The sequence below is a fragment of the Dunckerocampus dactyliophorus genome, chromosome 16 (assembly GCF_027744805.1).
Source record: "Dunckerocampus dactyliophorus isolate RoL2022-P2 chromosome 16, RoL_Ddac_1.1, whole genome shotgun sequence".
NCBI lineage: Eukaryota > Metazoa > Chordata > Actinopteri > Syngnathiformes > Syngnathidae > Dunckerocampus > Dunckerocampus dactyliophorus.
In genome coordinates, this window is record NC_072834.1 from 23,090,552 (window position 1) to 23,107,045 (window position 16,494).

Below are 16,494 nucleotides of genomic sequence, written 5' to 3' on the forward strand. Positions count from 1 at the left end.
GCCAGTCACATAAAACACAAATAGCTCACCTCTCCTTTTTTTTTGTCAAAAGTTACTTTTATAGTGCTGCAAGTTGGAAACACCGGTGTTAGCTTAAACCTAGACTCTGAATGCATACCGTTTTGAGTTAAGCAAGATAGATTTCTATAAGAAAGCAATTGAAATTATTATTTTTATTCTGTTATTTTGATTATTCTAAAACATGCATCAAATTAAATTCAGGTTTGGGTCAAATAGTACTAAATTTGTTTCACACCAAGGCAAATAATAATAACAACAGTTAACAGTTCGTTGGTCCTGCTGACAAGGTGTCCTTTATTTATTTTTCCGGGGGTTGGCAACCCTATTTAAATGTCCTTCATGTGTTCCGTGTGCAGTGAGTGACTACCTGCACAAAAAAAGGCGACTGCTGTAGTTGCGTTTGTCGGCCAGCAGGCTACTTTCTGGTTCATTAATTTGAAGGGACTTCAAAGAAAAGAAGCACTGCACTGTAGTAACGTCTTGTACGTCTCGACAGACGCACACGGAGCCTGACGCCCTTTTTAAACTTCATCGCCCACCTAAGTACAGCAAAAGAAGTGCACAAATTTCAATACCGTGCACTCGATTCGCCGTAGCGGTGTCCACAATAGCAACACAACACAACACTTCCCCAATATCAAGACGTTTTACAATACAGGCAGCATGTTTGACATTTTTTGCACATTCTCCGTGTTCAGTGTATTTCCTATCAGTGACTTTATTTCTATTATTTAAGTATTTAAATTACTATTCTGACTGTTCAACATGTCTCAAAATGAGAAAAATGTTTTCCCACCGTCCTTGCCTGGGATAATATTTTAAGAAGGTAGAAATGCCTGCAAGATAACCACAGGTCTAAAAGTAAGGACTGGTTCGCTTTTCATTACCGTTTTTTGTATTTAATCTTTTTATTCCTATATTTTACATGTCCGTCGTGTGTGTGTACAGTGAGTGAGCACACAAAAAGGCACGTAGTTGGGTTTACCGGCCAGCAGGCTACTTCCTGGTCCATTCATTTGAAGTGACATCAGGCCAAAGGCGGACTACACTGTAGTAACGTCTTTTAAGTCTCGACAGACACGCACAAAGTCCTTTCAAACTTTATCGCCCATCTTAATACGGCAACAGATGTGCAGCGTTCCAACACCACGCAGCGCTGTCCACAGCAGCAGCACGACACTTCCTTATTATCAACCAATCACCGTCACGGCGAGCGAGGTGCCTTCATGAACAGCGGAATTGTGGGTATCAACATTACACCAAGACAGGCAGGGAGGTTTTTTGCACATTGCCTGTGTTCTGTTTGAATGGTGACTTTATTTCGTTGTTATCATTTTATTTCTATTATTGGATTATTTAAATTACTATTGTGTTCAGCTTGCATGTCCCAAAATGCTGTCAACTAAGCGGCGGCTCCATTTGAAAAGCACAGATTTGGCACCGGTATCAGATCAAATGGAAACAACATCATCACCATCCCAGTCAATTACAGTCTCAGGTGGACTGCTCCATCCAAATTCATGACTCACACCGCAAGAGTAAATCTGCACACTTTGAGGTGATGATGCTCCATTTGACTTGTGATTGACGTTTGCAGCCGTGCAGAATTGAGACATCCCAATTGTATGTGTTCCTAATATTTTGCTACAAGACATTCTGCAGAAGGTTAAATAAGATCACATTAGATTGTGACTTGCACCTTTTCTTGTTGCCCAAACCTGTCCTGTTGTATTGCATGACATTGTTTCCTCCACATTTTATAGCTCATTGCTTTCTCGCCAGAGGAAAAAAAAAAGCCCCAGCTCCGCATTCAGAGAGCTATCAGAGACCGAGGCAGTTCCCTTGACAGATGTTTGCCGTCTCAAACTGCGTTTCAGCACCGTCTCACACTGCACTGAGCCGTGCCAAGGCTGCTGCACTGCAGTCTATAACTTCATTATCTGCTCATATGCCGCAAGACACCACCCATGCACATGTGACCTCATCGCTGCCTGTTTTTACATGCAACAACACCAGTCTGGAATACAAGTCAAGCATAGCATGATGTCCAAGCTGTCCTTTTGCATGTATAAAATAGCCCAGGAGGCTGCGGAGGCTTGGGGCCAGCACTAAAGATACGCTGGACTGTGATTAGTGTGTGGGTGATTGCATTGGCACGGAACAGCAACACAAGTGAGGCCAGCTGAAAGGTAATAAGATAGCGCTACAGTATATCACAATCAATGGACCGACCCGACAAGCCTTGTCAAATGGAAATGGAAACAAAATGAATTCTTCTCTGGGAATTTACCAACTGCACGCTTTGCTGAGTATTTCACCATGAAAAGATGTTTTCTTGTTATTAGGAGACATTATTTCTGCAAATTGCACATTTGAAAGGTGCACTTAAGTTAGGGTGACCAAAAACCAGCAATGAGATACTCAAGTAACACTCAATGTTTACTCAAAGACGCCTTATCATTTCAATACATTTAAAGTAGGCATCCTCTGTATGGATAAAATGGTTACTAATATGATGATACTACAGTATATAATAAGCCGCCAACACAGCAGCCTCTTTGCAATTACGTCACATGCGCAGAGTGCCTTAATGCCACACAATTTAATGACCCATTGAAAAACAATGAAAACCTGGACATTTTCATCACTTTCTAAAAACTAGAAAGGCACTCGGAGAGTGCAGACCTCCGCCAAGTGCCATATTTCCCCCCCATATTGTGATTTACACCATAAACGTTAGCATGTTAGCATGCTAACACCTAGCATAACTGTGTCTACCTATGGAAATGGCTAAAAATGCTACTATGCTAATGTTAACATGCTAACACATAGCATGATAGTGCTAAGTGTCTACCCATGAAAAACACTAAAAGTGCTACTATGCTAATATTAGCATGTTATCATGTTAACATTAGCATGCTAACACCTAAAATGATAGTGGTGTTTATATATGTGTCTACCCATTAAAATAGCAAAAAATGATAGTATGCTAATGTTAGCATGCTACCAATGCTAACATACTAACATTAGCATGATACAGCAATGTATCGGGAAGACTAAATGTCCCTAACAAGTGCTCTGATCATTTTTTTGTGGAGTCTTATGCACAAATGCCGAAAATGGTTCTATCTCGCAAAATTCCTGGATCCACACTGTGATCCAGATCACCCCCAAAATGTAATCAGTTTTTCCATGCTCCATTTCCGACAATTCCTGAAAATTTCATCCAAATCCATTCAGAACTTTTCAAGTTATTTTGAACACAGACAAAAAACAAAAACCAGACAAACGCCGAGAAAAACATAACCTCCGCTCTGCGCTTGTGCTTGGCAGAGGTAAAATAAACCAAAAAACAAGACAGGATGTGTAAACAGGATGTGGCCTGGGAAAAGAGGACATTTGGTCACCATCACTGGTATTGGACGTGCTTGCTTTATAGCAAGTTTCAAACTCCCCTTTTTTTCCTGGTGAACTCCCGTATTTTACCCCTTTTTTCCAGTAAATTTCCCATAGTTAAACTTTCATAAAAAAAAATAAAAATCCTTTCCGGTCGGTACTGCAGATAATGCAGAATTTCCCTTATTTTTCGGGGAAAATTTTTGGTTGAATACGGCTAATATCAGTTCATCAATATCAGTAACCTCAGCCGGAGGTTTGAAATCTCACAAGATTTCAAGGCAAAATCATCCCTAAAACGGGCTACTGTTGCGGCCGTAACGCACGCCAAGCTTATACGGCACCGGGACACATTTACAACAAGTCACTCGAGTCTTATTTATATGTTATTTTCTCTTATTATGTCTACTATGTTGGGTAATAGGAGTGTAAAGGTAACTATAGGGGTGTTATTTCATGTCTAGAGGGCTCTAATCATGTTAAAAATATTCCATTTCTACAGTAAATAAGGAATGCTACTTATTAACCGTAATAAACGAGGGATGACGGTGATGTTTCTCCTGCGAGGTCATGAGAAGGGCTTCTCGTGGTGCGCTTATGTCAGAGCAGCTGTTGAATTATTTAACGTGTGTTTGTCCCCCTCGCTGCGTCACCGGCACGCTTCCGTGTTCCATGAGATGTTCAACATACGCTGACGTCATGACGAGACAAAAGAGCCGCATGAAGAACCAAGGTGTGGATGTCTTTGCTCAAGCATGAATTATGTACAATACATCCTTCCAAAAATAGAAAAGTGCCATTTTTTGAAAAGGCTTAATTCCACCTCCAGGTTTGCGTATTCACAGAAATAGCAGCCATTCTCTGATCAAGTGTAAATATATAAGATTGTAAAAGCTGTTTCCTCTGTGGATGTTATAGTCGATTACTCACAGAAAATCAACGAAGTGGGGAAAAATGATGGAAACTAATTAACACAAGCATTAATATTTAACATTTACAATGAACCATGTTGCTCAGCAGACATGTATGCACCAACTGTACCTGCTGGTTTGTCCTAATCAAATATCACGACATTACTACCACATCACTACTATCAGGAGAACCAGAGTATAGAGGGGGAGGAGCCACCTGCTGTGGCCCAGCAAGGTGCACTGTATTCGGGCACACGCACCAGGCAGCCGGTGTGACGCCACGGAGGTCTCTGGCAAACCTTTTGCACAGGCAACTGATAAGGTTTTCTGTGTGCTTGATGTCCCCCCCCCAAATTGCTGACCATTTGGTACAACGTCCTTCCTCTTAAAGTGAGCTCAGGAGAGTTAACGTCACAGGCAGGAGAAAAAAGGAGCGCCTGATTTGGTCACCCGCACAGTACAGGTAATCTCCCCTCATTTGGGTGTCCAAACTACGGCCTGGGTGCTATTTGCAGACCACAGCTTGTTTAAAAAAAAAAAAATTATTTTACAAGAAAAAACAACAGCAACAAAGGAAAAAGGGCAAAAAGTGTAATAACAGGTGTTAATAATAATAATAATAATAATAATAATAATAATAATAATAATAATAATAATACGCTTTGTCACCCAAATACAAAGTTTTGTCTTTCAATACATACAGTATATAGCATCTTTTTTTCGCCTTTTTTGTTTTTTTACAAAATATCAAATTGCCCCCCCGCTTCTTTCCCATATGTGGCCCTTGGCGGAAAACGTTTGGACACCCCTGACATACACAATAGAGGCCATATACATATATATGTACAATTTTAATTAGTTAAAGAATTTTGTGGTTATCCAAGTAATATATAATTACATGAAAAGGCCATTGTTTTTTTGGACAAGTCAAATATAATAGAAGAAGATGGACTACTTTTTTTTCAAGAAAGCAGAATGCATACAATATTGCTTTTTTGTTTTTTTTATAGCTTTTTTTAAGGTTTTGTTTAATTTTGTTAAGTTTACATTCATTTATAGTTTATTCTTATTTTATATTATATATATTTTATATATTCTATTATATTTATTTTTTTTATATATTTTCACGAAGTTTAGAATTTTTTATGTCATTTTTGAGTAACTTACCTTTTTTAAGTTTCCATTTTATTAAAATGATCAAGGCCAATAATAATAACCATAATAATAATTGAGGTCAATATTTTTGTGTGTGTGTGTTTTTTTTTTTACATCGCAAACTAATTTTATCTCCTAACTTTTTAATAGTTAATGTTCCAATGCAGGCCGCGTTTATATGCGTTAGTATTTTTAATAAATAAATAACTGCCACGGGCCACCAAAAAACGTGTGATAACTGACAAACCATATGACAAAAGGGTACAAATAAATAACTCCCCGACAGAATACCCAAAATAATCTCACTAATATGTCCGAAACATGCTTGTTTTTGTCACTTTCCTGTTCAACTAAAGTGAAACTGAACCAACGAGGCCGCCATATTTAAGTTGTAATGCAATAGAGTGAACAGCAGATGGCAGCAGAGCTGTGCACGGCATCGCTACACTGATAGAGGCTTTTCTGATAGATCGGCCAACAAGGTAACCAAAATAAAATACAGCCTTCACCACTTCTAACAAAAACCACAACACACCGTTCAATGATTACCTCTCTGACAGAATCAATCAATGTTGTCTTGGTTAAAGAATTAGAAGGTTGTACCCAACGCTGACTGATACCAGTATGTGTACATTGTGGAGAATGCGAGGAATACTATAGAGCAAGACAGGCAAAGATAAAAATACATCTCAGTGATGGCGGTTACATAAAAGCGTGTAGTGAGGTGATGTAAAAAATTAAAAGCAGAGACACACACTGTTGGCTCCACTTCACTGCTTTTACAGCAAGAGACAGAAGAAGAAGAATGGGAATAAAAAGGATGAAGAGCAAAACACACCACAAAGCTCATGTAACCGACAGGGGTGTCCAAGGTATGGACCGGGGGCCATTCACGTTCCCGCAACTTGTTTCATTGGCCCCTCTGAACTTCCTAAAATACAATTAAACAAACAAAACAACAACAACAAAAAAACACACAGGAAAAATGAAAGAATTGCAGTAATTTTATAAGAATTAAGAAAAAAATATTGACAGTAAAGCCAACTTATTAAGAGAAAAAAATAGCATAACATTTAAAAATTAAAAGGAAAATAGCTGTGAGATGAGAAACAAACAAAACAAAGAAAAAGTTGTCTCAACATATCAACATGGGTTGGTTAAAAAAATGTCAAAGTGGCCCCGCATTCTTTCATTTTTTTACAGTCATAAAGACAAGAAAACAAACAAAAAAAACCAGTAAAAACAGAGCAGTAATTTTACAAGTATAAAAAACAAATATTAAGAAAGTAAAGTCATAATAAGAGAAAAAATTGCATAAAATTGAAAAATTTGAGTTGCAATTATTGGAAGATAGTTTGCAATTTTTGGAAAATTAAGTTGCTACGAAGTTTTAATATTCCAACAATAAAGTCAAAATATTATGAAAATAAGGTCACAATATTACAAAAAGAAAAAAAAAAGAAATAAAAAAAAATAGCAAAACCATAAAAACAAGAAAGCTTAAAAAAACACACCGCAAAAAAGGAAAAAAGAGCAGTAATTTTACAAAAATAAAGACCAAATGTTAAGCGAGTAAAGTCAGACTATTGAGAGGAAAAAAATTGCATAAAACTGGAAAATTAAAAGGGAAAAATTCATCACATGAGAAACAAACAAAATAAAGAAAAAGTTGCAATTTTTGGAAAATGAAGTTGGGATTAGTTTTAATATTATGATAATAAAGTCAAAATATTACGGGAATAAAGTCATAATATTAAGGAAAAAAATGTACAAGAAGACAAAACAGCAAAAAGAAGTGTAATGTAAGGATAAAAATGTCATATTAATATAATACGCTTAGCAAAAAAGCTGAGATGCAGCCTGTTTTTATTTCATTCAATATAAAAACAAACATCTCAGCATATCGACATGAATTCAAAATACAATATATAACAGCGGCCCCCGCACCTTTTGATTTTTTTGGTTTTGCAACAGAAATAACAAGGTGAGAGCACGAACGCCAACGACCGAGACGGACAGTTTTCTCAACTGGGAAAATGGAGGTGCCTCGAGTAGCGGAGCCTCCATACATATGACAACATACATATATACGCAACTTCTAGCTCATACAGGTACACGACACTTGAGTACCATCTAGTGGTTCAAATGTGAATTACACTTCTCATGACAAATCAATGAAAAATTGGTCTCCAAAAATGTCGATAATATCGATTATTGACAATAATTTGTAGCTCAATTATCAACCAGCAAAATTTGTTATCGTGACAGGCCGAGCCATTCCTTGTTGCTAAGAAAGTCCCTCCCCTCCCAGCAGGATTATAACACCGCGATACGGCTTTCAGGGTCATGAGGCGTATCAGCTTCTCCCTGAGCCCGGCTCTTTTTAGCCTTGAATGTTTAAATGATGAAGATGAATATGGATGCTGCGGCTTTTGCAAGTGGAGCGTTTTAAAAGGTGACTAAGCTGAGCTTCATGCTCGGTGCCTGTGCATGTGAACGCTGTGCAAGCAAGCAAGCTGCAAGCAGGATGAGTTCTTTACATGGTCCTGTTTACCTGCCACGTGTGTGATGATGTGTGTGTGGGCGTGGATTCTCCCATGCATATGATAGCAGGGATGCAGAGGCGTGCGCTATAAAAGATGATCATGGGTGAACTGGTCTACAATACACGCTGTCTAAAGGGAGTGTTTATTTTGACATAAGCATGCATGCTGTACTTACAGTACATTCACACCAACGTACAGTACATACTGTACAGCTAAAGTATCATAGCATCAATACAGAAACACGAAAACATGGCCTCGCAATGATAACTAAATAAATTAATCACACGATAAACAAACAAAAAATAGCACAAAATTGACAAATGAAAGGGAAGAAAGTTGCAATTTTTGGAAAATTAAGTTGGGGAAAAAGCTTTAATATTCAGACAATAAAGTCCAAATATTATGAGAATGAAGTCACAATATTACCAAAAAAATGTACAAGAAGAAAACTGAAATATTTGTAAAATTAAAAAAAAACAACAGAAAAATAGTGTATCTGTGTAGGCTCTCAGTCGTACAGGAGTTGTCCATCGAGGAAAAGGCTTCTTGAGACGTCATCTGTACTTCTGTGAAGAAGGTGTCGGACGTTTCGCTCCTCATCCGAAGAGCTTCGTCAGCAAACTAATAAGTGCTGGTAGCTTAGGCCTTAAATACAGTAAGAGTGGGCGGAATTGGTGTGCCAACACCCTCCTCCTATTGGTTCGTTACACTAAGCCTGCATTCCTCATCTTTACAGTGGTATAATCCTTATGTAGCGGGGGTCTCCGAAAAACTCCAGAGGATCTTATGGCAACACAAAATTCCTACCTATTTCAAACCAGTAAATACCCTGAGACAAAAATTAGTGCATCCTAAAGACAAGGCTCCAAACCAGAAACAGAGCAATGTGGTCTATTCCATCCACTGTAAAGATGAGGAATGCAAAGAGCACTACATTGGGGAAACTAAGCAAATGCTCCAAAAAGGCTTTATCAACATCGCAGGGACAATTCTAGTGGTCCTCAATCAGCAGTACATCTACACCTGAAAGCTACCAATCACTCTTTTCAGGACAGCGAGGTAAAGATTTTGGCCAAAGAAAACAGATGGTTTGAAAGAGGAGTAAAGGAAGCTATTTTTGTCAAACAACAGAACCCATCATTGAATCGGAATGGTGGTTTGAGGTTCAATTTGGACCCTGTGTTCAGCAGGTTACTGAGACCAAAACCCACAGCTCTTAGTCTTGCAAATGAGGTGAAGGCAGGGCCGAGCCAGAACAATAGATGCTAACAAGCCAGTATCAGAGTCGTTCATACCCAACTCAGGGAGCGACACTTCCCTTTTATCGTAGGTGTGAATAACAGGATAGGATTATACCACTGTAAAGATGAGGAATGCAGGCTTAGTGTAACGAACCAATAGGAGGAGGGTGTTGGCACACCAATTCCGCCCACTCTTACTGTATTTAAGGCCTAAGCTACCAGCACTTATTAGTTTGCTGACGAAGCTCTTCGGATGAGGAGCGAAACGTCCGACACCTTCTACACAGAAGTACAGATGACGTCTCAAGAAGCCTTTTCCTCGAAGAAAAATAGTGTAATTTAAAGATAAAAATGTTCTTAATAAAATAATACGCTTTGTCACCAATAACAAAAAAGCAGTCTTTTTTTTCAATAGAAAAAAGTCTCAGCATATCGACATGGGTTGGTTAAAAAAAAGAAAAAGAAAATGTGGCCCCCAGAGCCTTTCATTTTTATTACACAATTTAAAAATTAAAGAGAGTTGCTATTTTTGGAAAATAAAGTCGGGGAAAAAGCTTTAATATTATGACAATAAAATAGAAATATCATGACAAACTCAGTACAATAAAGACAAAATACAAGAAAAACAAGAAAACTACAAAAACCCAACAAAAATGGAATTTTACAAGACAAAATATGAAGAGTCATCATATAAAGAGACATAAATATCATACAATTTAAAATGAAAAGGAAAATAGTCGTGAGACGAGAAACAAAAAAAGCAAAGAAAAAGTCTAAATTTTTGGAAAATAAAGTTGGGGAAACAGTTGTTATATTACAATAATAAAAAGTCATAATATTATGAAAGAAAATGTACAAGACGAAAGTTGAAATATTTGCAAAAATGAAAAAAAACTGAAAAAAGTGTAATTTAAGGATAAGAATGTCATACTAATATAATACGCTTTGTCACGGATATCATTTTTTCTGTAAATATAAAAAACATCTCAGCATATCGACATGGGTCGGTTTAAGAAAAGGTAACCGTGTCAGTGTCAGCATGAAGCCCTCGATGGAAAAGGTTTGGGCACCCCTGGTATAGGACGTATTGTGAGAGGCAGGACAGTTAAATCAAGGGTCTCCAAAGTGCGGCCCAGGGGCCATTCACGTCCTGCAGCTGTTTTTTTATTGGCCCTCAGGACTTCCTAAAAATACAATTGAACCATAAAAACATCAAAAATTGAAAAATTTGCAGTAATTTTACAAGAATTAAGACAAAATATGATAAATGAACTTGATAATTTTGCCGGCCTCCGTATATTCCCAAGTACATGCTTGTCTGTTTTCCTCCAAACAGGCAGGAAGAGGGTTCACTCTGTGCATTGAGATGCTTCACAGAACATCGGAGAACAGTGTGACAGTCGTGCAATCGCATTGTCTCCATGGGGGCCGCGGGGCCGCTAGCATACACACACAGCGACAGAGTGGAGCCTCGTCAGGAACCATGCAAGGTAACGTTGTAGACGTTAGGAGGGAAAAAAGATGCTTGGGCAGCCAAAAGCCACAGCGTCCGTGTGGGAATCTTAATCGTGAGCAAGGTGAGCCCATCAACACTTTCCTAGTTACTTATTCTGAAGTGGTAGCAACATAAAAGCAACAAAACAAACTTGCCTACCTCAAACGTAGCCTCCCGATCTGGGAAAAAAACTACCCATTGAGACGCACAACGTTTGGTTGGCAAAGTAAATACAAACGGAGCAGCGCAAAATGATGTGCGTTCACCGAAAGTCACGGTAAAAGAAATGCTGCTCTTTAATACAATTGAAAAGCCAGCATTCCAAGAAATGCTGCAAACGTTTGACAGACAGTAGGGATTGCCTCTGACAAATAGATGTCACAAACACCACAAAAATTCCACAACTTTACAGAATAAAAGATGACATATTAAGGAAAATATTGCATTATTATAATCTATTATTACCTCCACCAAGGAGGTTATGTTTTTGCCAGCGTTTATCTGTTTGTTTGTTTGTTTGTTTGTTTGTGTTCAAAATAACTTGAAAAGTTCTGAATGGATTTGGATGAAATTTTCAGAGATTGTCGGAAATGGGATGTGGAATAACTGATACAATTTTGGGGATGATCCGGATCCCCGTTTGGATCCAGGAATTTTTAACATTGTGAGATAGGACTATTTTCGGCATTTACGGATATAACTCCACAAAAATGGTCAGAGAACTTGAAAAAAAAAATACAGGACAAGTTTCCAACAGGTTGTACAAAATATCAAAGACTGATCCAGATAATGGAATCATTCAGGATACTATGATCCAGAATATGAACAAATAGGGGACCTTTGGAATTTGTATCTATAGGAAGACAACAAGCTATTGACATGCAACAAACGCCATTATATACAGCCAAAACCCTGTGGAATCTGGATTTGTTGTATCTTGAAAAGCTATGGAGCTAGATCCATAGTTACGGAAAATGCCTTTTTTGTGAATAACTACTTTTTCATGGCCAAGGAATCTAAATATGTACATAAAATAAATGTAGGACTAATATTTATTGTGTAATTCACAATACGGGGGGGACAATGGTGCTTGGTCTGCTCTCTCCAAGTGCTTTTCTCATTATTTATTGTCAATTTGTTGGGCAAGAAGCATTTTAAAACACACCTGCGTTGTTTTGTGACGAAGTTAAATCAAAACGTTTTTGTCCAGTCATATTTTTCATTGTGCTTAACGTTAAAATCTTGTTTCGTCTCGTCTCGAGAGTTGGGTGTGTCGTGACACCCCTACGCATTTCATAAATGAACATCCGTATGCACGGCAGGCTTTACACCATCCAATCACGTGTCAAATTAAACAACCTCCATGTACTCCTCATGTACTCATTACTGAATATGCACAAAAGCCAACTTGGTCATTTTGTTAACCAATATTTGACCATTTTTGGCCTGGTCCCAAACCGAGACGCAAGAGTTAAAGGAGGTGTGTCCAAACCCGCGACCTGGGGGCCATTTGCAGCTCGCAGTTTGCTTCATATGGGCCCACGGCATATTGGAGAAATTAAAGTAAAGTAAAAAAACAGCAAAAATGGAAAAAGGTGTTCAAACAACTTGTTTCTCAAAGTATTATGACTAAATTGTTGCTGATTTTTGCTGTTTAAAAAAATATATATTTTTAGAATGTGCTTCGAGCCGATATAAAAAACAGCCACAGGCTACAAATGGCTCCCGGGACCGCACTTTGGACACCCCTGGTCTATGGGCTACATACACCTTTGATATTCTGGTTTGCTGTGGACCACTGGTAGCCCTTAGGTCACTAGAGGTCGCTGTTCCCAGAGTCAGGACAACACAAGGAGAAGCAGCATTTTATCTTTTCGCATTCTGCTGATGAGTTTAATGTTCTATGTAAATGATACATTCATACAATGACACAACTAAAACACCTTATTTTGTCTTATTATGTCTACTGTATTTGGTAATAGGAGCGTAAAGGTGACTATAGGGGTGTTATTTCATGCCTAGAGGGCTCTAATCATGTTAAAACCCATATGTATTGGGGGCGGGGGTAATAATTGATTCTTAGATGCATCGCCATGCGGACATTGACGATTATTAATCGATTGATAAATGTCAATAATCGATGCTGACGGAACAAAAACAACGGAACAAAAAGACGGAAAGCGGAAATGCCGCCCGGACAGTTTATGGTGGTGCACCTAAGTGGATTTTAAGCGAACGTCTGGGAGCACTTTGGCTTCCACGTTGTCGAAGGTAAAAATGAGCTGGACGAGAGCCCGACCATATGCAAGCTTTGTCATCCAAGCTTCAAATATTTTGGGAACACGACAAAGATGAGAAACCACATCGCTCGTTTCCACCTGAACCAGGAGGAAAAACAGCCAGCTGAAGTTGCCAGAGAACCATCGAGCAGGTGATAACTCATTTTCCACCCAACTCGGAAAAGGCAAAGTGAATCACAAAGTCAAAGGATTGTTGGATCTTTCGTGCTTTGTTGCGCACTTTGGAACCCAGATACAACATCCCATCACAACGTTATTTCACTGACGCCGCAATTGTGAATAAGGGCAGCCTAGTTGCTTTGCTTATTCCTAACATACTGACTTCTGCAAGCATTATTCTTGTATGAGAGCTGCTCTGTCAGAGATTCTATGCTCAGGATTTGAGTTTGGATTCAGAAGTCTATTATTTATTTGTGAATAATGGCAGATTTTCTTTTAATGCTGGTTACTCAAAATATGTTAAAGTGTGTTCATTTTAAACATGCTGCTGCTGGCACACTTTACTTTTCCAACTGGTTGTGTGCAAGGGGAATACAGTTTGTTGGTAGATGTAACCTTCTACAGTCATTAAAAGATCATGGAAAGAAATTATATATATATAAAAAATGATGCATGAAAAAAACAGGCTACTGATCACAAAAAATCGTTTTATCATCGCATCGCATCGCAGGCCTCTGAATCGTAATCGCATCGAATTGTGAGGTGGCCAAAGATTCGCACCCCCAGATTTCTGTGCTCTAACTAGGAAAACATTTGATTTATGAAGAAGGAATCCTGCTTTGCAGAAAGCTGCGGGTCTGGAACCAATCAAGCTTGAAAAACGAGGGATTTCTGTACATAGATTGTCGACTCCGAAGAGCTTCCACGCTGCCAACATGTAAACCGGACCATATCGGATTCCATCAATTGCGTACTCGTGCAAAGCCCAACATTACGTCGTATTTTACAGACATTTTTACGGCGACTGGTCATCGTAGTTCACACCGCCACAGGCGCCATATTGTTGTTCACGTTCCTCAATCAGCAATAACATGACGCAGGACTTCAAACGTCATTTAGTGCGGCTGAAAATGTGTAAAGTCAAGTGTTTGGATACCTTTCGAAAGGCTTCCTGAAAGCAGTCGCTGAACAGACTGGATCAACTTGAGCACCCCCTGCCGGCAGCGGCTGGTACAGCCCGCCATCCTTGGGCACAAGCTGGGAAAGAGACGCTTCTTCCACTGTATTTCAAAGCAAAACAAAAAGAAAAAAGATTTGGACCGGCGGCCTTTTTAGTGGATGATAGTTAAAGGTTCTTTAACACACCAAAGTCGGAGGAAAGTAGAAGAAAGTGCTCACGTGTGCATTTACATTCACTTTAAACATAAAATCCACTTTGTTCACCCAAGCAAACCTCTGGTGGTCAAGAAAGTTGGGAAGACAGCAGCCAGAACGTGCAAGAATCGCAGAAATAGCAAAAAAATCCAAGATTCAGTCCTGCAAAGCAGCGCTTGCGATTAAGGAGCGCAGAGGGTGTACCTGGAGACGTTTATTTTCTGCTCTTTCCAGAAAAAAGTCAAGAATCTCATCTTCATCCTCTCAGAGCATCTTGGTCATATTCCCATCCCTGTTTTTCCCGCTCCCTCCCCGCTTTATTGTCTGATCTGCAGCGAGGGACTCGGCGGAGGCTCGATGGAGCCTCTGGTGCCTGGAACAGATTTGCCAACAGCACTTAACCACCTCCTCCCACGTGCTCCCTCCTCCTCCTCCTCCTCCATACAGCTCCGTCCCTCCCTCTCTTATAATGCCTGTCTAATCTTTCAAGGAAAAGTGCGCTTTTGTTGGAATTTTGCCCATCATCCACAATCCAATATGTGAGACACAAACACAAATGCGCTCAAAAGATATAAAAACGGCTAAAAAGAGGCAGATAATTAATGGACGTAATGGGACACACCTATTCTGTCTACACGTCTGCTATTAAAACACCTAAAAAACAAGGTTTTATGGTTGTTTTAAATATTTTATTGTAGTACGTTTCTTTGTTTCTATTTGATCTTTTAGTTTTTATTGTTATAATTTTTACTTATTATTTACGTTTACATTCCTTTATTTACTTATTATTTATGGTTTTGCTAGTCTGTGCAGCACTTTGGAAACAGTGTTTATAAAATGTGCTATATAAATAAAGTGGATTGGATTGGATTGGATGGTTTTAAATCCATGTTGTGAGCATACAGTAACTATACAGAATATACGCCATTTACAGCTGTGTACGTGTTGTTTGAGCCACAGGTTTATTGCATGGTTAATTGCATGGATAGCATGGTTTATTGCACGCTTTATTGCACAGTTTATCGCACTATTATGGCAAAGGATTATCGCACAGGATTTTTGGAGCGTTTTTTGTGATGGAGTCTGACATCTGCAGGAAGGAAAGACTTCACTTTTCCAAACTCCAAAACAAAAAAAACAGCAGCAGTGGCGGCAGCTCCAATATGTAGCGCTACCTTTCGGTGGCAGCCAGTGAAGCTAGTCGCTAGCCAGCTAGTAGCTAGCCGGTGTGGTGTGGCGAGGTGTCACTACATCAGTAACAATGTTAATAACAATGACGCTGTAGCTTGTTAATATGCAGGTCAAATTATGTAAATGTTTTTTTTTCAGAAGGGTTTACAGGCGGAATAGGTGCGTCCCATTACGCGCATTTTTAGCTGCCTCATTTTAGCTGTTTTTTTTATATATTTAGACCTCAACCTCAAATACATCTAATTACGTACTGTATAAGATAATACACTGTCAATCAAATGAAAGTTTTCTACATCATACTGTGAGGTATACTTACTGACTTACTGGGAAAATATTGGAACTACCCAGTGAAGTAGTTTACGTATTCACGTGACCACAAGCAAAGTCGGTTCTACCAGGAAAAGACTCCCAAACCGGTTATGTAATCTTGCAGGTTGCTTGTGGAGACAGAGCTCTTTTGTGTGTGTGTGTGTTTCTCACTCCACTCAAGTGGGAAATGCTGTGTGAGAGATGGTTGCTAAACGCCCTCTCTCCTCTCGCAGCGTCTAGTGTGGCGTCTTTTTGTTTTTGGCCCAAAAAAAACCAGACTCCCACATTTCTCAACCGATTCACAGCAAGCCGTTACTGTAACATTCCGCTTATTCTACAGGGTGACATGGCTCAGGTGGTAGACTGGTTGTCTCCCAACCCGATGCATGCTTGTTCGATCCTCGTGCAATTTGTCGTCCACTGAAAACGAATGGGCAATTTATTTGGCGCCCCCCTTCTGGTGGAAAATCATTTTACATGACTGTAACATTCCACTTATCTTACATGACTCAGATAGATAGATAGTTCCCGTGATAGACTGGTGGTCTCCCGACCCGATGCTGGTTCGATCCTCGTCCCCACTGTAATTATCCAACTTATTACATTTCAACATTC

The 16,494-nt window shown here is 39.1% G+C and overlaps 1 protein-coding gene across 2 annotated transcripts in view; it reads right to left on the reverse strand.

Annotated features, from left to right (window-relative positions):
* The window catches only part of kcnip1b (Kv channel interacting protein 1 b), a 29,085-nt gene extending 14,355 nt beyond the window's left edge, over positions 1 to 14,730 (reverse strand). For both annotated transcript variants that reach the window (XM_054755437.1, XM_054755441.1), the window contains exons 1-2: positions 14,371 to 14,730; positions 14,162 to 14,285 (exon numbers count right to left, since the gene is read on the reverse strand). In XM_054755437.1, the coding sequence (XP_054611412.1) occupies positions 14,162 to 14,285; positions 14,371 to 14,430 (184 nt within the window). In that variant the 5' untranslated portion in view covers positions 14,431 to 14,730. The remainder of the gene's footprint in view (positions 1 to 14,161; positions 14,286 to 14,370) is intronic.
* Positions 14,731 to 16,494: the final 1,764 nt, after the last annotated feature.